This window comes from Haliaeetus leucocephalus, unplaced genomic scaffold, assembly GCF_000737465.1.
Source record: "Haliaeetus leucocephalus isolate CR32 unplaced genomic scaffold, Haliaeetus_leucocephalus-4.0 Scaffold450, whole genome shotgun sequence".
Taxonomy (NCBI): Eukaryota; Metazoa; Chordata; class Aves; order Accipitriformes; family Accipitridae; genus Haliaeetus; species Haliaeetus leucocephalus.
The window spans coordinates 13,989,431-14,014,336 of NW_010972886.1; the positions used below are offsets into that span (position 1 = coordinate 13,989,431).

General features: G+C 39.1%; 1 protein-coding gene across 1 annotated transcript in view; it reads right to left on the reverse strand.

Annotated features, from left to right (window-relative positions):
- PLCB1 (phospholipase C, beta 1 (phosphoinositide-specific)) overlaps nucleotides 1-24,906 on the reverse strand; it is a 409,303-nt gene that overhangs the window by 42,743 nt on the left and 341,654 nt on the right. The window contains exons 27-31 of the mRNA XM_010575057.1: nucleotides 24,520-24,700; nucleotides 22,267-22,343; nucleotides 22,086-22,175; nucleotides 18,516-18,573; nucleotides 17,295-17,381 (exon numbers count right to left, since the gene is read on the reverse strand). Coding sequence (XP_010573359.1) covers nucleotides 17,295-17,381; nucleotides 18,516-18,573; nucleotides 22,086-22,175; nucleotides 22,267-22,343; nucleotides 24,520-24,700 — 493 coding nt within the window. The remainder of the gene's footprint in view (nucleotides 1-17,294; nucleotides 17,382-18,515; nucleotides 18,574-22,085; nucleotides 22,176-22,266; nucleotides 22,344-24,519; nucleotides 24,701-24,906) is intronic.

Below are 24,906 nucleotides of genomic sequence, written 5' to 3' on the forward strand. Positions count from 1 at the left end.
GCTCTAAAGGTCTGTATGCTATGATCAATTCATTAGGAAAATTAAGTGCTATATATAATCTTCTGACCACATAATAATCTACATGGTGAACTATACACCATACTCTTAAGCATATGGTGTTAAGAAATCAAATTGTCAGTCTAAATAAGCCCAACTATCCTTAAACCCACCCCCCCTTGATTTGATGTGTTGGACGTTTTCAAAGTATAGTAGCCTAAAACAATAAATAGGAAAGTTCAATATATTAAAAAGACAGGATACCAGCTTGAAAGTTATTGCTCTTAATCAGTAATTTATAGTAAAATAACAAAAACTTCCATCTCCAAAGAAATAATAAAAAGGCAATCCACTATTCTATGTAAAAATAGAAAAACCAGGAGAAAATGTTGCCACTTAAGAGCTCTTTATCCAAGTCATCTTGTTCCAGCAGCTTTTCATTATTCACATTACTTGTCCTGTGGGCACCTCATGTGTGTCTGAAGTCCCTATTACTGTTATTTGAGAAACTAGTATCGCCTGTACAGATGTCTCCTAGATGGCAAGAAGTACCATCTGCAATAGTCAAGAACACCCTGAAAACTATTTAAATTTTTCTGCTGCTAAATTGTGTCAGAGGCAAAAACAAACCACTTAATAAGGCCTGTCTTTTGCAACAACAGTGAAAGACTATTCAACTGCACATTATCTTGACTTGCCAAGAGAGTTTGGCAATGAAAAAGTACAAATTGGGGAAGAACAAGGAAAAAGTGGAAACTGGGAAAGCCTGACTTCTGGCAGCAGAGAAGAGAAACTGCTTCATCTGATGGGCTAAGATCCAGGGAAATCTCAGGCTGATGTGAGCCCTGAGAATGAGATGGAGGTATACAAGGAGCAATGCTGAGCTTCACTGCTGCACTGTGACTGTCTGATGCCTCTAAGTGAATATCCTGAGAAAATGTAAGCCAGGGACAGAAAATTCTTGAAGAAAATGCATTGGAAAAGAAATGCCTACAGAGCAGGTAAAACAAGGACAAAGGAACCCACCATATTCTGCTCAGTTTGTCTAGTTGGTAGCCCCCCAAAAGGGTTACGTTCTATTCAGGCCACTAACTGATCCCAAATATTAACATTTCTATGGATTAATGCCATAAGTGAACATAGCTTTACAGAAATAATGCCCAAATGTCACTCGCAAGGAATTGAATCCTAGTTTTTTTTACTGGTGGATAATAATAACAAACCCCAAAACCAACAACAACAAAAAGTAAGCTATTTCAGTGGAATTAAGGAGTCATAGGGAGGTCAAGGACAACATTCTGGTGTGTCTTCCAGCATAATATTCTGCACCAAAGAGGGAAGTGCAACGCACATGCAGAGAAAGAAAGAGGGGGGACATGATTAAATGGTGGGTTAAGAGTTGGTTAAGAGGCAGTTAAAAGACAGGTTAGAAATTTTGGTTTTTTACAAATTAACATGTTCATGAGACAAAGAATGCCTCAAAAGCCTCTATCTAACTGCACATTAAAAACACCCTTAACTAAAAAGGTAGCTGCTAAGTGTTTAAAACATTTTTTAAAGCTATTATATGAGATTAGTAAAAAAATATATAATGTGTAACTGCTGCCAGATATTGCTTGCTTTCCTCCTGAGCTGTGACAGGAAGCCTGACGAGCAATACTGTCTATGCTGTGGGAAGGCTCCCCTGATAGCTGGTGTCTCAAGAGCCATGCTTGTAGTAACTAATGATCCGGTACTGCAGCCTGTACATGCTGTACATTACGAAAATTATGTTAAGTTTTATGTATGAAGGACTGAAGTGTGAGTGACAGGCTAAAACAGGAAGAGCATTAATAGCTGCAAATAGGATTGAGAGGGCCAGCTGAGGAATATTGAGGAGTCCTGTGTCTACTAATAGGAAACTTGTAAGAGGAGAAACTGGAGTATTAAATCAGGGTAATTCATGGTTCGTATGTCACAATAAAAGTGTATTGCACAGAAAGTAGGATAGTACAGATGATCCTAACCAAGGTACTGCCTCAGGGAAACGTAGCTCTAGTGAGGCCATAGATGAAGATGAATCAATTAATGCTCTGAAGGCAGCTTGTCATATAAAACCAAAGGCCAAGTTGTTACTACTTGGATAGCATGAAAAATACACTTATAATTTTACACGCTGTATTATTAATATTGCATGTTGTCATAGGCTTATGCATCAGACAATAACTCTGCACAGATATCTGAAGGAGAAACAGAAGCCTTGACCTGAAAAGCCATCATAAAACTTACTGGAGAATATAGCTTTTAGTGGAAGCTCTGCAAAGCCATTTACCGTCAGGAAAACAACCAGTAAGTCACCGCAGAAAGGACGTTCGTAAGTGCCCTCTGCATACTGAGTAACTCTGCAAGCAAGGCAGACAATAAACTCAACAAACCAACACAAGACGTTGGAGAATTTTTTCACAACATGTTATCAACTCTAAATGCAACAATTTTCTGTACCTTTGGGAGCTAGAAAGTAACATTACTTTTTTATGATACAACAATCTATGAATGAATCTGACTGAAATGGGCTTGGGAAGGGGCTAACTAGATGAGCACTGATGACAGCAGCATTAGCAGTCAAGGTGATCATTACAAAGCTTTTGTACTTTGTGTGTAAAGATTAAAAGTGTTAGGACACAGCCCTTCAGCAAAAGATAAAAATCAAAGAAAAATGCAGGAGTTCAAATCACTAAAGGACCTCGATTGGCCTGTGAATGTACTTACACAATTATATGACCAAGTTAGTTATGGTGGTTATTCAGTAGTTACAGAATTAGGGCAGTAAGAAGTCTAGTACATCTTGTCTGTATGAGCAAAAATTGACTATCAGAATATAGCAGAAAAAAACTCAAAGTAGAAACAGAAAATGTGTTTCATTAATGTATCAATATAATAAAGAATGTCAAACTATGAAACTATCGCTATTAATCTGAACTTTGTTACAAGAAGTTCTCGGAGAAAGAGCTTTCCCTATCTCCCACACCAGATGTGGCAGGTAGGGAGGTCAAGACATCTAAATAATCCCAGGAAGCAGGAATGCCAGATTAATAAACATGAAGGCAAATGAAAAATTTCTGCATTAGAAAAATGGGAAAGGAAAGTGATTGGAAGAAAGAGACCATTTGTTTGGAAGCTATCACACTAGGCATTCACAATAAACAGGAGTGAAAAAATAAACACATGAGCAGCTAGTGCTAGGCAGTATGGTTTATGCAGCTCTAGAGGTACAGATTTGTTCCAGTAAGAGGAGAGAGTCTACACATTAATTGGGAAGTCATGCACATAATGAATGCATGATGACATTTTGATGCTTCACTTGTCTTCTCCCCTGCCAATCCATCTCTCCGGTTTGCAATCTGCCATTATTCACAATGTCTTAATCTTTGGGGTGAGGATATAAATATGTTTCAGCTCTTTCTGTACGAGAGCATTCAGAAACAGGTATTTGCTTAAGCACTGCAAAGACTCTCCTTGGAGTGACCAGTCACTGCAATTTACACAGAGATTGCTGAGAAGAGAATTTATCTAGCAGCTAATTTTCAATGAAACCTTCTTTTCATGACTTTCTCCTATATTTACTATCTAATTTGCATTTATATACCCCTTATTATCTAAACACTTCATAATCTCAAATGTGCTTAACCTAACAAATCCCTAATACAATTTAGGAGCATTAGGGAAGTTCTATATAGATAAGCAGGGATAATGGTAATTTATGTTGTCTAACTTAGGCACTGGAGCTAGAAGGTTAGTATTCTGTTTTCTATGGAGTGAAAGGAAGGAGATGGGTCCTCTGAATTGCTAATCAGCTGCTACCCTGGACATGTTCAAGCACAGACTCCTTCCTAAACTGTGAAAAGCATGCACTGATGATCAGTGCTGTGTGTTGCCTTCTCTTGGGTTGATCAAACCAGATCAATGTGGCATTACACCTTTAACTCACATCAACCCACTGCCCAGGGTCCCCTTCCTCATGCCATTTTGCTGCGTTTGCTGGCAAGGAAGGTCCCACTGGGTGGAGAAAATTCTTTCCCCATTTATTGTCTTTCCAGAAGGGAACCAGAATATTAAGCAGGCAATTTTACAGGACAGGAAAAAAATATTGGGGTTGAATCAGACTGTAATTAACAGAAAGGTGATCATGCCAGTATTAAAGTCACTAATATAATTTTATAATACTGAATTTTACATCCTGCAAGTCTGTGAATAACTGTAATTTAACAGATGCATCCAAAATGTATATATCAAACTAATCTCTACAAACATAGCATATGCATGTTCTTAATATATCTAGTAAGCATGCATGCATATGCATACATAACCAAATATTTACTATTAGACATACACAGACACATCTATTCATCAATATAAACAAATGGACTATATCTACTCTATGTAAAATTTCCTTATAATTTCCTTTTAACTAAGATTCACACCGACCGGGAGAGGGTTAGTGAGGTTAAAGGTAACAGCGTCACTCATAAACAATGCTTCATTTATTAATCTTCAGAAGATGCAGGGTGCAGAAGATCTGATCTTCCCTGTAGCAGACCAGGAATCAGAGTCTCAGATCACAAACCCATGAGCCTATTCAGTACCTCAGAACAATGGGGCTGGGACACAGCCTGCTCCAACCAAAGCATCACTCAGGAAGAATTTACATAGATTTAAATTATATGTAGGCTACCTACAGTTATGGTAATGCCTCCTTCTTCCCAGGGCTTTGAAGATGTGAATCTCTGTGCAACTGGCTATCAGATGCATTGTAAAATATTATTGTTGTATTCTACTGTAGGGTATCTGTACATTACTGTATGCATTTTGTTTGTTCTATGATATGTATTTGCAGAGCATATTTTGCAAAAAAAGAAAGCGGGTAGTATTACTGTATCACAGAAATTAGCTTTCCTGTTTTTATCTTGTCTTAATTGAGGTCTGTTTCTATTGCCAAGCAAGGTTTACTAGGCTTCCTTGATTTATAAATCAAGGGTGTTTGTTTTACTAAAGTTGGTGTATAATTGCTTGTCAGCAGTCACCTTCGCTTTAAGAAAGGAGTCAAAGAAATCAAAGGAAATGTAGAATATTACTGGAAACTATCTTCCAACGATGACTAGGACTGCGTGAATAGCTTATCAGGTCCCAAAGAGGAAAAAAAACCCCAAACATATAGGGAAGGATTTTGATATAAAAACGTTTTGATTTATTCATGCTGAAAATATAAGCTAAGAAGTTTTCATTTTGTATTCAAAAAATTCAATCTTTAACTTCAAAACTTTGTGTCTCTCTGGCCCTTTCAAACAAAAGCACAGCAATGGAGATGGTATGCAGGCTATTCACAAGGAAAGGAGGGAAATCCATACAATAAGCCTTTTACCAATACTTCCGTGTTCAGGACATTCAGCTTGTGCTCTGCCTAACAAGATTCAATCCCCTTCTGTGCACTGGGAAAATGGCCCAACCACTCTGACATGGGGTGATTAGGATTGGGTAGCTCCGTGTCTCTGGAGCTAGTACTGTTCCTCTACAACTGGAATATTTAAGGGGCCAAAGAAGGAGAGTGAGGGAAACAATATGGGCATGGATGTAAGCAGATCACTTCCCTCTGCACTATATGACACTACTGTGCAAATTCAACTTCTGGATGTACTGGACCCACATTCTGGAGGGGGGAATACATTATTTACCACACCTATTTCCACACCGCTGGGCTGCACAGCTGAACAGAATGTACCTGTCATTTAGACTCTCCTTCTGGAAATACGTTTGTAGTTAATAGTTTCCTTTGCATTTGCTTCGGCATTGCAAATGTCAAACAATGCATGCAAAACTTGACGAAGTGGGCTGAACACAACAAAGAATCCAGGATACCTGACAAATTATTGGTAATTTCTCTTATTAGTTTGACATGGATAGTGCACTGAGTGCTGTGCTGCCCAGCTCCCTGTTGTCATCAATCCTGTGCTGCTCATGCCCACCTACACGCTGCATGTTCCAGCAGCCCCTCTCCTTATACAAAATCTGCCACTAATCTCCACACTGGGGACAGCAGTTACCACAATTGCTAAGCAATCCACATCTAATCCTCCATCAGTCCTTGGTCTTGATCTCCAAAGCAAGACTATAATTGCCCATTTCCTCCTCATGTGACTGTAACTATACCAGCGGAACATCACCAGTCAGAACTCAAGCAGTAGCCGTAAGGTGCAGCAGCGTATGGGTTGCAGCAACATACTGGTTGCATGCTGTTGCATACACTTGGAATCATTAAACTGCTTGTCAGAATAAAGCCCACTGGGCTTACGGCTCACAGACTCCTGAGCAGAGAAGTCAAGATGGCCACTTGGATAGATGCAACTCCATTGCATTTTTTACTGTGTTGGACTGGATATAAAATGAAAATTGTAATAATTGAGAATGAGCCAAGAATAATTTCCTAGTAAAGAGCCTTTCATCTACGTTTCTCATTTTTTCCCTGAAGTCTTCACTGGTTCTCAATCTTGAATCTAAATTCTTTAGGCTCACTATCACTTTTTTCTCCTGTTGTCTTCTAGTTTCGGTTGAGGTTTTCTTCATTGCTTTCACTTTAAATAATACTCTTCCTGTTACACCAGTTTTGGGGCACTTATGAATGATTATTTTTTCATACATCTTTGGAACTTGTGTATCATATCTTTCATCTGATGGAAGACTTTGGAACATGTTCCACATACACAGTCAAGCTCAGACATGCAGACCATGTCACAGCAGCTCTTTTAACATCTCTTCCATTCAAGCTTCTTCTTCAGATGTGTCTTTTAATACGAAAGAAACACTATTCCTACAAGTTCTTGTGATACTCCTTGCAATTTAATAGCAACAAGTGGTGGCAAAGAGGCAGGGGGAGGAAAGAGTGTAAGAAGTTAAGAAAGTCTATGGAAAGAATATTAGAAAGAAATGTCACACTGTGAAAAGAATCTCGATGCAAGACAGAGAAGGACAAGTAGGAGAGCAGGTAAAACTGAGTAAGTGGGAAAGGGAAGAAATAGAAGGAAGGAAAAAAAAAGACTGAGAAAACACCTGCTACCATTATCAGTAGGATATGGTATGCCTGATTGATAACCCTTTTCTCTTTAGTGAATGTCTTCATTCATTTCTATAAACCAGAAGCCAACCTGGAGAGCTGCAAAGTGGACAGAATGAACCAAGACTGAGATTTCCTGTCCCATACTCAGCAGGTTTGAAAAGAAAAAATTTCTATCAGATGAACATCAAAACTCTGATTTTTCTTTCATTTTTTTTAGGGGGAGAAAAAGAACCAAAAACTGTGAACTTCCACCATCCTCATGACATCTTCCTACAAATGATCTCCGGACCCACCACTCAGGAAAGCCAATGTTACAAGAGTTTAAAACTTTGCCTTGACCATCCTTGAGCCGGGTTGCGTATCTAACCATGTCTGGATTAGGCTTCCCCTTCCTGGACACATCCACTTATTCCACATAAAGTTTACAAATCTCTAGGACTCCATAAAAGAGATCATTTAGAGGTACATAGCTGTAGTTTATGTGCTTAGTCACACTCCACGATCTCTTGGCAAGAACCTCCTTCCAAACAACAGCTGAGTAATAGGAAACTTACTGAGTCACTATAGTCAAACCTATATACTATCATAATCCACAACTACTGTATTATGCAACAACTGCAATTATATGCAGCTACTGTCAGAAAATGCTGATTTGTTGGAAATGAGTCACAGGAGAAATTTAATGAAAAGTAGTCTTTCCAGGAAACATCTTTCCCAGCTATTCTGTTACTAAGGAGGGCTGCCAGACCCTGGAAATCTGCACCCACGTAGCACTGGAAGTACATGCTGAAACATAGCTGAGATGCTAGTTTCCCTGTCACCATGGATGGGAATACACTTTCTCTCCCTTCCGGATGTACAGGGTTTTCTTCCCCTACCAAGCTCAGTATTCCTAAACTGCTGGGAAAGATACTGCCTCTTAAAACAGTGTTCTCTTGTTGCAGAAATTGTTGTTGTTTCTAAAACCAAACCACCCCCCTGCCCCCAACAGAATTAGGATTTTCTTCATGATTCTAAACATACTTTTTAATCCTTGTATACTTTTGAAACTCTCACGCTACTGTTGTTATTTCTGTTACCCTTTCTACTAGTATATTTATCGTCCTGAAGTGTCACACTGTAAGTAAGATAAACTCAGCACCCACCTCGTCATGAATGTACTAATAAAAGCAAGCTGCATCTTTAGCGTGTACTGCAGTGTGTGCTACTACCTCATTTACAGAAATGCAGTATTATTTTCATTAGCAGATCTGCTTTGCAGACTGATTCTGCACAAAGACATAAGCACTACCTTAACAAACAACTTGAATATACAAAGCTGTTCATGTACTACAGTCTTCACAGGACCAGTGACGATTTCTCTGTTCATTAAGGAACATATTTTTTCCCCATTTCATGCATTTTAAAACATCCCTCTAATGAGTTCACGTATCAAGCATTAATATTTCTTTTAATATTTTTCCATTAGCTGTGTCAAACTGAATCTCTTGTCATTTGTCATGTTGCACTGAAGGTCTGATAATTAACAAGTATGTTGCTGCTGTTGCTCAATGATGAATGCAGTTGTATAAGAGCACGTGGTTCTGCCTTTATGGCATTTCTTGTTCAATCTGAGTCTGACTTAGAGTAATGAACATGTGTATAAGATGCTATATATGCACTACATTTGAAGTGTCTGCATGTCCGCGCTACCATGCATTTCAAATATACTATGTACACACCATGCATAATTTACCTTATGTTTTATAACATATTTTCATAGAGTACTATACCAGCTCATGAAAAGGTGAAGAGGAGTCAACAGCTTGTTGGTGCCCTGTTGCTCACTTGAAGATCTAGCATGCAAAGCACTTGTCTTTGCAGAATCACAATTATTTTCCTAGCAGGGACTTCTCTCGTCAGGTTTAAATATTGCATAGTCTAAGCTAAACAACCTGACACAAAACATTTGCAGTCCCTGGCCTCTTAAACTTTTTCACATCACTTCCAGTTGTCTTTATTTCAGAGATAATAACGTTAACACACCAGTTAGTTTCGTGCTCTTTTTTCTCACAGGCAGTTGCTACCTTGCAGCTTGCTGGCCACCTGTCTACACTTTGGGAAATTTTTGCTGTGGAAAGCAATAATTGTCAAACCACAGTGAGTGCAGGAGTGGGTCACAGCAGCGCAGCTTACTGAGTGACAGCTGGCATTTTGCTTTAACCTTAACAGATGTGCTCTACAGTTGAGCACAGAACAGGACAGTGCAGACAAACGTGCTTTGAAAGACTACAGAGAACAAATAAGGAGCCTTTTAATGTTACACTATTCCTTCCAGGTTGGTATTTTCTTGTCATCCTTAGCCACCTACAGTACACAAAGGAGCACCTTCTACAGAGACAATGAGCTCGCCTTTGCAGAAAGCAGCTATATATTCATTTTTCACGTCCTTTTCCCAGTTTTCTCTTCAATCTATGGTAAAACGCACTGTGCTTCTCTCTGCACAGGAAATTCACTTGTTTTGAGAAGGATTAACTATTCACAAATGTTAAAATTAGGAGTTAGGTCTACTTTAGTGATTTATGTCACAAAGGGAGAAAATACAGCTTTTACTTTTCGATGTTTATTACACAGCTGATCATTTTAATGGCAATTTATTACTTCCTTTCCCTCCCTTTAACTGAATTGCTTTCTAATGCAAATTAAGCATGTAAGAGAATTAGAGTAACAGTACAGTACTGTAAAATCAGTTACTGTATAAATGCTAGTAATTTTCTTGCTTTTAACAAGTGGGTTGGTTTGCACATGGTGATGGTGTTCTGAAACAATGGCCCCAACTGCAAGAAAACATGGTCTGATCTGTCATTTTGATGGATCATCATTGCAGTGGTCCACTATGAATCAGGGACACGCATATTTTTACCAGCATAATGGTAAATAACAACACATTTATTGCTTATTATTCATACCCAGTTGGGCTAATCTGTCCTCCCATCCAACACCTCCATGATATTGCAGAAGCCAACAAGGATAGTAAAAGCATGAAGCTTGCCCTGGAGGAGCAGTTTGGATGCCATATGCTGCCCTGTGCTGCTGTGGCCGTTGGTGGATGCAAAGCTGGATGCCTCTCTGAAAGCTGAAGAGGTCTCTCAAACATGTACCTCTGCACTGTCCTAAGACTGGACTGTTTTGGGTGCAGCTGTACTTTCTACTGAGGACAGGAGGGAAGCTGGGGGATGCTGCCTTTGAATTTGGGTATATGGAGTTACCTTTGCTTTCCCTCCAGCCCAGTGGGAGGTTTTGAGTAACGGGGACCCCTCTCAGTGCTGGGCTATATCACACAAAGCTAGAAAGCAGTGGGGAACAGCTGGGAACACAGGATGGTCTGAGCTCCACTTTGAATTTTGTCTTTCTTACACGTATCAGGAAGGCTAATTAAATAATTAACCACAGTGGGCTGAGACATGAGCCAAGTGCTTATCTGAGATGGATAAAATAAGGAAAAGATTCACGTGTGTAAATTAGAAAAAAAAAATCAGTGAGGTTTCTTTTTTTTCAGGAAGAATTCTCAATGTGTGCCTTTTTTTCCTTAAAAAAAAAAAAAAAAAAATTCTGTGAACCCTTTTGCCCACAAATGGTAGCTGGATTCTGAAATCACTTTTCTTAAAAAAAACAACCCTCACAGTTCTTATTAGCATGTTATCCAGGGAAATCTCACTGACCTTCACACATCAAATCTGTCTGCCATATGACCTCCATTATGGACCATACTCTTCCTTCATTAATATCAGCTTAAATCAGCAGTGACTCTGCTAACTTCATAATGTTCCTTTTGATTTACAATAATGCAAAACTTAAAAAAAGTCTGTCCTTCCAAATAATTTATTTTCAAATTTTTTTCAGCTCCAGATCAAACCCAAGATTTTCTCTGAATTCCAGTAGAATGATCCACATGAGAAAAATATCACCCTTTATCAATAAACTCCAATCTAAATTTCTCATATTTTCCCTCATGTCCCATTCATTAAAATATTTCTTTATGCTTACATTCTTCCTACAAATGATTTGTGACATTTTCATTTAAAGAAAGTGATATCAGAATTCATTAAAATAAATTTAAAAAGCATTTTGCATATTCACACTGGAAACGTGATGCTGTTGATTTGAAAGTTAGTGTTCCCAAGACATAGGTGTATGTGCACATTTTAATTAACACAATAAATAACACCTCAAATTGTTAGATATATCTTTTGTGACCTGATATCCGTTTCTCACACTGTAATACTTATACCTCTGGAAAAATAAAAAATCATTAAAAATGTGGATTTGTGAAGAAAAAATCTAAACAAGCAAGCAAGCAAGGTCTTAACTGAAAATAATCCTTCGAGCATCCTGTTATTTGGACTGAAGTCTTTTGATCTCAGGCCTAGTGATGAGCTAGTCACTTCGCAGAACTTAAGGGAGTTTTATTGGTATAAAGCTGGCATAGGATAAAGGTCAGCCTATTTCATTTTAATGAGTGAAGTTGGATTATTTACTACTCAACTTATAGGCTGAAAGTGCATTCTGCAATGTTTATCCACTGGGAGAAACAGAAAAAAAGAGACAACCCTAGCTTCCCCCCCAAATACTCTGCAACTGGGACTGCTTAGCAATTGCACTAATAAAACGTTTAAAAAACCATCAGGGTTTAAGCTACTCAAAGCTTATCAGATAATTAGGCTGATTGACACTTAGGACTTGATGCTGAGAGGTGCTGAGCAAAGTGCCAACATCCTCAAGTGAATAGTCCATGAAAACTGCATCTTTCAATTTAAATGCAAGCTCTAGTCCGGAAGTGGGAAGATGCCAGATCAAGTCACAGGGAGATTTGGAAATCTCAGTCTAGATTTTTTTTTTAAATATTCCTTTTAAATATTTGTTGTTCACTGAGGCTAAGAAAATTCCATTCATTTCTCCATGTTGTTGCCCATTTAATGAGGCAGAGAAGCATTTTATTATTCCCCTCTGATGAATATACAAGCACCAAAACCCAAAGCTGAACAGTGAAACAAACAGTAAAATTATTTCAATCCTCTTAATTCTCTGCTTTTTTGGCAGATAATGCCATAAGTCATTTTAGCTTGGCAGCCACAGGTGCAAGAGATTTCTTTTTGAACTTTGGAAATGTGTAAATTGAATGAACTAACAAAAGAAATAATTTTTACCTAAACAGGGAGAAGTTAAAAGGAGAACTTTTCAAATGTTACACTGGCTACCAACTAATTTTTTTCATGTCTTTTTGCAATGAGTCTGAATACTACTTTAGGAGGGCAACTTTCCCCCGTTCAATCCAAATCCATGCAATGCAATGTCCCATGAAATTCAGTAAACTGAAATAACCTTTTCCTCCAAACTCCTTCCCCAAAATTCTTGAAGAGTTGCCTGTGGTTGAACTGGAATGCGTTTGGAAGTGTTTGAATTAAGTGCTGCTAGCCCAAGAGACAGTTTGGCTTCCTACAGAGGTGTAAAGAATAAAAAAGGAATTGTGGTGGACAGTGCATTGTTATTGTGAATTATGCAGTGAGCTGAAATGACACTGGAATAGTCATTAAAGTTCCTAAGAGCTGCTCTCTTCCAGATGAGCTAATAGAGCAGCTCTGAGCTCTGAGGTTAACTGAAATAAAATCTAAAAGTGCTGTGAATTACATTTGCCATATTTGACTTCCTTCTAAAGTTAGAGCACTGATACTGCTGACTCTTTTGTCAGTAACAGCTCCACTTAACTCAATGACACTATCTGCATGAAGATGACCACAAAGTTTTACCTAAAGCACATATGACAAGCTGTAACCTTCGCAAAGTTCAGTGTGTTTTTAGATACTCTAAGAAATCAGAAAGCACCGATCCGAAATCTATGAAATCATTCATTGGGTTTTCAAATATCTTCATCTAGATAACACTCAGAAGGAAGTAGTCACTGTCCAGCACTGTTTCATTAATAGGCTTACATGATATGTGATTGTTTGTAAAAGCAGCTAGCCCCAAGAAGAAAGACCTTGGAGGTCCTTTGCAGCCCTACGTAACGGAAAGAAGGCTGGAGTTATGAGAAGCTTACTGCTGTAAAGGATCAGCATCTTGTTAATTTGTTCTATAACTTGACCATGTATCGTTTTACATCCCCGTAAGTTTTTCAGGTACAGTGCTAATGTTAATTATTGATTGGATGTAGAAGTGCCAACTCCCATTGGGTGTAATTAATAACACATGTCATATTGGGAGATAATTTTACGTTCTCTGAAAGTGACTTAGTATGCATCAGATGCTTATATTTTCCATTACCAAGAACTGATTTAATTTTTCAAAATTGTTTTCATTATACTTTTTGAGGAAGAAAAGGGATTTTATATCTTAAGGCTGCATTCTCTTCATTCATTTGAAAGACCACAGAGATGGAACACTTAGAAGAAAGGTTCCACAGCTTACGGTGCCTCTGTAGACCTGTTGGACATTGGACCTTTTCCCACAGATAAAGCCTCACCCTGAATAACGCCATTTTCCACATCTCTACAGGAGACCATTCCATCTGGCAAGCCTTGGCTAAGCTGGGGTTGTGAACAGTAGAGTAGGTGTGAGCAGAAACATGAACATGGGCTACAAAATGAGGAACCACATGAGTTACATGACAGCTGGGGCTGCAAGAATATGGTCCACTGAAGCCAAAAGAGTCCAGTTAACTTGGCTGGGAGCAGGAGCTGACTGCAAGAGCACAGGAGTCTCGGCTATTATACTGCGATTTAAGTGTAACTCTGACTGATGAGCATGAATAACAAAAGTCTCATTGATTTCAATTAGGTGAGGCTTGGGTCTATTTACTGTAACTGAGTCGATTCTCAGAACAATAATTAATTCCTTGTCATGTCTCACGTGTATTGATTTTTGTAATTACAATGAAATTGGAGGCAAGGGGGGGGGGAAGGAAATGCACTTGATTTATGTTTAATTTGATGCACAAGCTGTCAAGGACAAAGAAATTGAGATGCAATCACCAGGCCCCATCCTCGATGCACTCCTCTGTCCTTAGATAACAAGTGCCAGACACACGCTGTAGTGGAGAATCTAAAATCACACACTGCTCTAACATACAGAATTCAGTACTGCGGTGTAAAGAGCTGCCTTTCTACAGCAGTCTCCACAGCATGCACAAGAGATGCCCAAGGGGAAGAAGATAAGGACAGGACAAGCTTAATGTGTATCAATGACTAAGAAGAGGAGACAAAGAATTAGAACGGGGGAGAAAAAAAATACAAGCTGTTGCTGATAATAAAGCTGCCAGTAGATAATGCAAGAAAAAAAGGAGTGAGAGAAAAGAAAATACGTATGGCTTTGGCTGGTAATGATGGCGTTAGGAAAAAGTTTGCGGCAGGAGAGCATTTGAACTTTGTTTCTGCTGTGCATTCACTAAAATGGCAAGTCAGAAATTTTTTGACCTAGAGTCAGTCAGTATTTGACTTCTTAATTAGGTGATAGTTTCCTTTTCCAAACGTGTTTGTGGGAGTGGCTGGCCTGTTTCCATATATACACACATAGATTTGATGATAATATTCAATTTCTAGTTTCTAGAGCATCAGAGATTAGTTTGTTGTAAAGACAGCCTTGTTACTTACACAGATACGGTATAACCTTTTGGGCTCATTAAAGACAATGCCTACACTGACTTCAGCAGAACCAGAAGAAGCTGAAGAACTATTTCCAACCTTTTGCCTGAAAGTATCAGTTCAGGAAGTAAAGTCTCCAACTCATATGTAAGAAAAAAAGCTTTTTATTATACTGTAGCCCTGCAAATGAAAGCTGCAAAACAGTCTCACATCCAAATGTTAAAAAGAAATTATATATATGAGGGAGAGGCAGGGTTTAAAGGTGTAAATCAGTCCTGAGTTAAGTACTTTCATCTAAACACATGATAATTTAAACAAAATGCAAGTCATCTGCCTCCAGCACAGGAAACTAATTTGCATCCAGTTTGTGCAGTTGTCTAAAATGTCAGCACTCTAAGGCAAATTTTCTTTTGGTGACCTACACACACCGCAACAGAGGAAGTTGCGAACTCATACTTTAGAAAAAATCTCACTGGTGTGGCAGTCTGTTGGCAACACTTTGTGAAACGATATTCCTCCTGGCTATGGCAGAGCTGTGCACAAAGTCACAACACAACAAACTGTGAGTCAGTAATAAATAACCAAGTGACAGTGATTGATGACGGCAAATCTGTCTCCAATGGAATTAGTGGTAAAAATACTAAAAATTCCTTCCCTCTTAATATATTAAACTCTTTGTTTAGGGGCTGAGTTGATATTGCCAGAAAACCCTTTTACCACAGCTAGCATAAATTTTAGTGGGCGTTTGAATACTGAAGCACGAGAGAGTAGCCTGTGAAAAAAGCTGCCCCTAGAAAGGCTGCTGTTTGCATAAAATACATTGGTGGTTCTCAGCTGGGAAATTGTTTGATCTATTTTATATCATATGCCCTATCACTAGTGAAGCAAATATGGATATGAAATATGAAGTAAAACATAAAACCAGACTTAATAAAATGAGTAATTATGTTTTGCCTAAATCCTCTCATGCCAGCAAGAGGCACATACCACCATAAATTCAGGAAAGTCTGCCCATTTCAGTATGTGGGAAAGGAAAAAAAACCTGCAGCCAGGCCCTGTGAGGCACATTACTGCAGAGGGTTTTCTCAGGAGAAATTAAGAGCCCTGACTGAGGAGCGCTGATTACCGCAGCACTTGAACTGATGGCCAGATGCAGGGGAAGACAAGGGATCTGGAGCGGCTCTGTGCCATGACCCAACGCTTGGCACGTGGACAGCTGATGGAAGAGTCTAACACTACCAGTCCAGCACAATCTTTCAAAATGCAACCCAAGTCCTTAGTGACAAATTTTCAGTGCTTTATGCTACTTCTCAGTAAATCAGTAACTCAAAAAAAAAAAAAAAAAAAAAAAAAAAAAAAGGACATAGACACAGAGAAGTAATCAAGTGCCCAAGTATTTGTGAAAAGCCAGTGTTAGAGGTACTAGTAGATTATCCTTCAAAATTTAAAATTCCAGCATTTAAATTCCAGCCTTTTTAGTTCACATGCCTGAGAAGCTCATGATCCTACAGCACCAAATATAAAACATAATATTACACATAGTCTTTATGCTCAAATGCCCACAACATCAAAAAGTTCCAGCTTATTTATAAACATGATTTTAAAAAGATGAGTAGAAGTCAGAAATGCAAACATTTTTATTTTTCCAAACTATTGTAAACTTCTAGCTATTCAGACCTTAGCCTAATTTATACTCTGGATATTTCACAGAAATGACATGACAACACTGATTAGCTCACGTTCAATGCTAGAATTCAAGCTGTAATACAAGCATGGAAACATTAGGACTGTGGGCACAGACAAGAAATGAAAAGTGAAGCCTTGAACACACATTGGAGAAAGTGCAACGAAATGAAAGCAGACATAACACAATGGGTGGTGAAGAATCATACCTGGATATGAACTCTACTGAAAACAAGTCTCCCTTCATACAGAAGTCTGATTATATAGTTACCTAGGTCTTCCTACAGGAAAATTGTGTACAAGCGGAGGACTCTGAACCTTCACCACTGAAGTCAATGGCAAAACTACCACCAGCTTCACTAGGAGCAAGACTCAGCCCTCAATCTTTAGGATCAAAAACCGTATTTCAGAATATTACATGTAGATGCAGTGCACAAAATCAAATAGAAGAAATTCAGGAAGCAATGTAGAGTATTAAGCACTATTATTATGAAAACGCTCATTGTTTTCCACAAAAATATATCCTCATCAATTATCACAAGTATCTGCAGCAAGCATGCTAAAAAGATATCTCTTTTTCTTTTCAATGTAAACTGTGTTTTGGTTTTGTACTGCTAAAGCACAATGGAGTGAAGGGCTCACTCTGCTGGTCAGAAGCACCAATTACACTCAAAGCTTTTTAACAATATGAATACTGAAAAATAAACCCCATTGTAATGACATACGGACTTGAAGTGGTGCTCCATACTAGGCTGCTACTTGACCTTTTTTCATCCTGAATATTAGAGACAAAGGCTATGATGCTATGAATGGGCTTTCTCATGTTTAAAGATCAGCCTACCTGCTGTAAGAACACTTTCTTTCCTGAAGGACATTTTTAGCACTACAACATATGTTCAAAAACTCTTTACCTTAGGCTTCTCATCCAGTATTTGCTGACGAATCTCCTTATGTTTTTCTACAAGTTTCTCCTGTCTTTTACTCTGAGCATCTTCTAGCTGCAAGAAAATAGCAGAGAATCTTTTTTAGAGATTGCACATCCTTACCTTCCCACCTCTTCCCCAACAAATATTTCATCCATCAAAATTAAAACATTATCATCCAAACTATGAATAATTCTAATATAAACTTACACACCATTGTCACAAGCATCCCTGAGCACAACTGCTCTAACAGTTCTGTGTGGACAATATACCTCAGATGTCACACATGGGATTTAGAATCAGAAATGTCTAAAGGGACTTATTAGAAAATGATATTAAAAGCATAATACATTTTTAAAAGTCATATTATTTTGCTTTAGCTTTTATTGTACAAGTTGTGTGAGATGGTCCCTGTTCCCGGAAGAAGAGGATTTGCATCCTAGAGTCCTAAATGAACAAGCTGATAAATTTTGGGCCTCATTTAATAAAGCACTCAGATATGTGTCTGACTCCAACAGGAATTAAGCATACTTCAGTTGCTAATTCTCTAGGTTGCTTTGTGAATCAAGGCCTCTGTGAGCAAAAATGGGCCAACTTTTGAAGTGAACTATCTGCACTGAAATTAAGAGAATGTTCAATAGTGGCATATGTTTCATAGTGATTTCAAACATCAAAACACTGCAGTGCGTACTTTCAGCCCAGTGCAAACCACCTGTAACTTCAGAAAAGCTAACACCTGTAATGAAATTCTTTGACTTGTATTTATAGAGCTCATAGAATGTTTTTTTGCATTTCAGTAAGTGTACAAATGTAATTAAGGTTAAAATATACTCTGCAATTAAATGTTTATTGCCTTTCAGAATTCCTTATGCAATCTTTGCATTCATGAGACAGCAAGCCAATTTAAAAAGTTGGTACATTTTCCATGAATAAACACAAGATATTCAAAGATGAAATCATAAGTGTATTAAAATCTGCCCCTCTCAGCACCATCCTCCAAACACTGACTAACAATTAATGAAGATCTGCCTGAAATTCCAGTTTTCCTTTAACTGGAATGTGAAATGAAGTCTACACTGCATCTGTTAAAAATCAGCACTTGCAGAATCTTTATACCATAGCTTAGTATCTGCAGTTTAGTATGACCTAAAATATGAAAGCTGACATTTTACCCCCCCAAATGAAAAATAAACATATGGCCTGACATACCCGTTTTATGTACTGCACCACTTCCTGGATATACGATCGAATCATTTCCGTCTTCTCTCTGGGGACAGGCACAACAAGTTATTGTAGTCAATAAGATCACACCACTATTTTTTAATCCCCCCCAACTCCTTACAAAATAAGTAAGGCTATGTTTTGAATGTAGGGATCAGCCTACTTAACTTTTATCCGCTTCCTGATCGTGCCTTTTGTAACAGGCTGCATCTTTTTGTATGTAGGGCTCAGACTTCCCCATGATCTACCACAACGAACCCCCCTGCTCTTTCACAACAGACTTTTCCGATACGGTACTGCCGCATCTTCAAAGTGATGGTGGTGTTCCTTAAGGCCCAAATGTCAGGCTAGGAGAGCACACTATCATCAGTAGATGCACACTGCCACATTGTGGCACATCATATAGTAGAGAAATAGTCTCTGACAGCAAGCAGATACTGCTGGTGATATCTCAGAGACAATGGCGAAGTTCCCACAAAGAGCAGCGCAGACTTGACTTTGGTCCCCAGTTTTGCTGTTGTAAACCACATAAAGCTGAACTTGGAGGAAGTACTTGAACTTTAAGTGACTCTGTGAGATAGCATTGGTCAAAGGCCGAAGATGAGATCCCCCAAAGGGATAATTGCACATAAAATAACAATTTGTGGATACTTGAGTTGACCAGATTCAGGACAGTACTCTAAAACCTAATTGCCTAAGTCAAGAACAATGAATTGCTGTCCAGGTGGCACTAAGATCTGACGGTTTTAGGTAATTACACAAGCCCTGGGTGCATGTAGGAATTAGAAAAATCAATTAAGAACAATACAATGTATTATCTCTGTGCAATATTCTTTCCCAAATTTGTGTAAAAGCTTTAAATAAAAACCAGCCTAGCCCGGATGACTTTAATGGGATTCACCAGAAGGTCTCACTACTCTCTGTCCTACTGCGAGAGTGAGGACAAACTGTGTCACTCGACAGAGGACAGCTGAGTTTCCCTTGTAGTTCCCATCTCACCTTTCCCAAGGGCTCTTTGAAAAGCCTGGCAAAAAGCCCTTGGAAAAAACGAGAAAAAAATAAAAAGAAAACAACAAAGAATTTCTACTTGGCTGTTTCTGAGCCTTTCTCACTAGTGTCTCATTAACATCTCAGCAAATCATTTCCTATTGCAATTGATTTTTACTGCTATAACATTTTCGTAATTACTAACTACTTTTTTTTAATATGACTTCCATGCCCTCTGATGAGGTCTAACCATATTAAGCATTTCTCCCTTTTTTTGTATAATGTTATTCTCATTTTGTTATCTTTTTTCTAGGGTGTTTATTAAAATTCTATAATATTGATTCTTAAATTATCTGATGCAGTTCCGTGTGTGCGTGTAACCTTTCAGTGTTACCAAATACACAGATTATATGCTGAGAGGCTCCAAAACCTGTATAAACCTTTTTACCTTGTCGTGGTTTAACCCCAGCCAGCAACTAAGCACCATGCAGTCGCTCACTCACTCCCCCCCCGTCCCCCCCATCCAGTGGGATGGGGGAGAAAATTGGGAAAAGAAGTAAAACTCGTGGGTTGAGATAAGAACGGTTTAATAGAACAGAAAAGGAGAAACTAATAATGGTAATGATAACACTAATAAAATGACAACAGTAGTAATAAAAGGATCAGAATGTACAAATGATGCGCAGGGCAATTGCTCACCACCCGCTGATTGACACCCAGCCAGTCCCCGAGCGGCGATTCCCCACCCCCACTTCCCAGTTCCTATACTAGATGGGACGTCCCATGGTATGGAATACACCGTTGGCCAGTTTGGGTCAGGTGCCCTGGCTGTGTCCTGTGCCAACTTCTTGTGCCCCTCCAGCCTTCTCGCTGGCTGGGCATGAGAAGCTGAAAAATCCTTGGCTTAGTCTAAACACTACTGAGCAACAACTGAAAACATCAGTGTTATCAACATTCTTCGCATACTGAACTCAAAACACAGCACTGTACCAGCTACTAGGAAGACAGTTAACTCTATCCCAGCTGAAACCAGGACATACTTGTAGAAAACCAAACATAGTTGTGTCTTTGTTACTTAGTAAAACTCAGATAGTCTAGTTTTTTTTCTTTTTTTTGTTCCTCCTGTATTTTTAACTGTCCTTAAATGTTACTAAAGTGAAGACTAGTAACAAGAATATCCCAGCAAACAGTGCAAGATTAAAATGCTCCATTTTCTTTTTGAGCTGCTTGCCAAAACAAATGAAAGAGGACAAATAAACCTAGATACTGTGCCCTTGGGAAGAATATAATCAACTTGTACAACTACAGTTTGTATCATCTGGTGGTGCATAAATGAAATTAATATTCCTGTCCCTGTTCACAGAAACTGCACCCTCAGAGTTCAGCTTTCCTCTCTCTTCCACCCAAAGTGACTGCTCACTGCATAACGCTGTCACTGGAGGAGAATCAGTAGCACAGCATCTGAGGTGAATTTACCACAGAAGTAGAGCAAACCTTCCAATGTGTTGCTATTTCTTCCAGAGAGCAGCTTTAACAGAGATAAGAAGAAAAGATAACTCACAAATAAAAACATAAGTTAAGGTGAAATCAAACCCTGCAGGAACTGAAGCCACTAAGTCTATTTATACTCAGAGGAATAGCATCTGGATTAACCAGCATCTTGGCGAATCGCTCTGTTGTGCCACTCATAGGCATGTCCCCATACCGCACATCAGCACCTTTGCAGCTGACCCAGACTCTCAATACTCACAGAACAGGAGATTAGATTAGTCCCAGGAAGTTAATCATAGAATCATAGAATCATTTAGGTTGGAAAAGACCTTCAAGATCATCGAGTCCAACCATCATCCATCCCCACTAAACCATGTTACGTAGTACCCCATCTACGTGCTTTTTGAATACCTCCAGGGATGGTGACTCAACCACTTCCCTGGGCAGCCTATTCCAATGTATGACAACCCTCTCAGTAAAGAAATTTTTCCTAATATCCAACCTAAATCTCCCTTGCCGCAACTTGAGGCGCTTTCCTCTTGTCCTATCTCCAGCCACCTGACAGAAGAGACCAGCACCCACCTCACTACAACCCCCCTTTCAGGTAGTTGTAGAGAGCGATAAGGCCTCCCCTCAGCCTCCTCTTCTCCAGACTAAGCAGACCCAGTTCCCTCAGCTGCTTCTCATAAGACTCATTCTCTAGAACCTTCACCAGCTTGGTTGCCCTTCTCTGAACACGCTCCAGCACCTCAATGTCTTTCCTGTAGTGAGGGGCCCAAAACCGAACACAGTACTCGAGGTGCAGCCTCACCAGTGCCGAGTACAGGGGAACAATCACCTCCCTGCTCCTGCTGGCCACACTGTTTCTGATACAGGCCAGGATGCCGTTGGCCTTCTTGGCCACCAAGAATTAAATTAGTATCAGTGAAGTAAGGAGGACTCCACTGCTCTGGTGAGGTATTGCAGTCTGACTAAAAGCTGCCTTGTATTTAGGGTTGAGACTTTTCTTTGATTTTTCCAGCTGTGAAAAATCTTGTCTCCTCGCAACATAGAAGGATATGTATCTAGTGATATGCTTACTCTTCCATTTGATTTTTATCCTTGGACTTCGCTTCTGTGATCTTCTCCTGCCTCTTCTTGTCCATTTTTTTCTTCAATTCTTTCTTTTCTCTAAAGCATAAAAAATAAAGGCAAGTTCAAAATGTATCTAAACAATAACCACATGGAGTAGCGATCAATTGTAAGGGAAATAGCACCTTACTTTTCACATGTTTCTTTCAGTTTCTTTAGCTGGCTGTTCTGACACTCCTCTGCTACATCTGTCAACTTCTGAATAAGCTGAAAAAAAAAAAATCCCAAGAAACAAAAGTATGTATTTTAAGCTAAACATCACACATGCATCTAAGTTTCCTCAAAAGTCTGTAGCAGACATGAAAGTGTTACACCATTCCCTGATTAATTACTAACGATCAGAAGTCAGTAAACATTCTTATCAGTGTAAAAGCATTCTTAAATTTTGGAGTTCAGTCAGTCTTGTGTATGTCCAACTTACACAGAAACTACCACTTCTCTGTACATCAAGGTGACATAGTTTCAGAATATTAAATGTAAAACCAAAATATATTTTGCAGATTTTAGCTTTGCTAGGAATTAAAATGCCTATGATAATTCAAATGGTCACAAACTGAATTTACACAATACAAATTACAAACTGAATTCCTGTGTCGCTGAATATTCAAGGTTTTCTGTGAGTGCTGAAAACATTCCTCTTGCATTGAGCATTATTACATGGAACAGCTTGGATTTCAGGGTGGTCAGGTGGATATTGAAAATTCATGCATGATAGCTAAGAAAGCTAAGCATAGATAAGCATAGCCTACATTTTGATCGCAGAATCATGGATTCAAAAAATCTGAGTTCTTGGTTTGAAACCTGCTGTGCAGCACTGAGTCCGATCCCTTTTGTGCCGGAACTGCTAACAAAAAGCGTGCTTATGGTGGTGATGCTGATGGGAAAGGACACATGGACAGGGCTTGCGTGCAAGTTCAATGAATGGTGAATTAAAGTGAGAAATGGGACCAGTTTGGTTTGATCACCCCCTCTAGTTTAAGTCTGATTCTATAAATAATCTTCTCAGGATGATGAACCAGAGAATGTATAATAATGCCTAGCTAGTCTGATCCAGCTTTTCATTCCTTAGATAAAAGAAGAAAGATACCGACAATAGGCTCTCCTCTAAAAGAAAGATATCAGAAAGAATCTCTCAGCTGCAAAGCAGATTTTAATTGGAATATTAACTCTTGCACAGCTCAGAGGGAAAACTGTCTGAGGGTTCTGTGCTAAAAAATGAATTTATCCTGACACTACCTAACCGGACAATGCTGAAAATGTAACTTTGCTTTGAGAAATGCCGTTTCCCATTTTGAAATGAGAAATGAGTTAGCTTACAATATAAGCCCAACTATGTGGGTCCAAAGTGGTTCATTTTTATAAAAATTAAAATCTCTGAGATGCAGCCAACAACTGTTACTTCAATGTGGACTCTCTCCCTGTGGCACAGGTAACCACATCCATGCACCCACACTGGAGCAGCTGTGATTCACATACAACTGGTGATAAACAGTGCACCACCTGAGAACTGCAGCTCTGTGCTATGATCCATGGGAATGAATTTGTGAAAAGGCCTTGCTGAGTGATCTGCACACATATCACTCCTCTGATCTGCTATTTTTGGATGGCAGGGTAGAGTAGACAAATCACTTCACCCAACAGTAATGAGGCAAAATATCATATAATAGAAAAAAACTGAGAGAGGATTGTCTGTAGTTGAGAAACAGTTTGCACTCCCATAACACCCTTTAAAAATGTTCTTTTCTGCCTGAGAATATCCATCAGGATCAGCTGCCATCTGCCCAAGCTCCTCTATTTCTGCTCAGAGGGCCTATGATCCTGCTGTAGTTGTCAGGCAAACTCCAGCTGTAAAAACACAAGCTGGCTTGGACTGATGAAGGCAAAATATTTCTTCACCATATACAGATTATGTCCTGCATCCCATTAAAGCATTCATATGCAACAGGAACACTGTTTGGCACAACTCTTTGCCCTGGGGAATGTTTGAATCTATTTTCATTTACTTATTTTCATAGTGTTTCAATTTATTTTCCAGCTAATCCTGCCTCCTTGAGTGTTGTATGTTTTAAAAAGTGGCAGAACAAAACAGGAATATCATGCAAAAGCTGCAGCAAACTGAGACTTGCATAACAAGAGGTAAGGACTCTGCATTGGCAGTAGTAATAATCCTGTTGCCTTTCTGCCTTCCATCCAAAGCCTTCCAAGTTGTTAGAAGTGTTAGTGACAAAGTGACACAACACCCCTTGAAACTGCAGCAGACCACAGGGAAATCAAGCTCTGAAATGTACTCAGAGTAAGAGGAAGCCCCACTTAATTATAACGTCATGCTGCTTTCATTACTCACCCTGAGATCACTAAAAAGCAGACGACATAACAAACGTACCAGCTTAATGTGCTCTCGTTTCTGGTACTTTTCGCTGTAATACTGCTCCTGTCGGAGATTTAGCAGCTGCTGTTGTTGCTTCTCCTTCAGCTCGACTAGCTTCTGGGTCATTTCAGAGTCAAGTGCAGCTAATTCCTGTTCAATAGTTGAAGAACTGTGGTCTGGGCTGCCCGTTTCAGATCTGCAAAGACACACACACCCCCCACCAAGATCTAAGTCACTAGGTGTGTACACTCTGCCCCATATTGAAACCTTGTTTTTAAGGCAGCTGGTTATATGTAGCCCATTAAGAAGTTTCTCAGCACCACATATAGGGCCAGAAGATGATTTTAGCTCTACCAAGTCCAATAATTTAATCTTTCAGGAAAAAGATAGTGTTAACAGTTA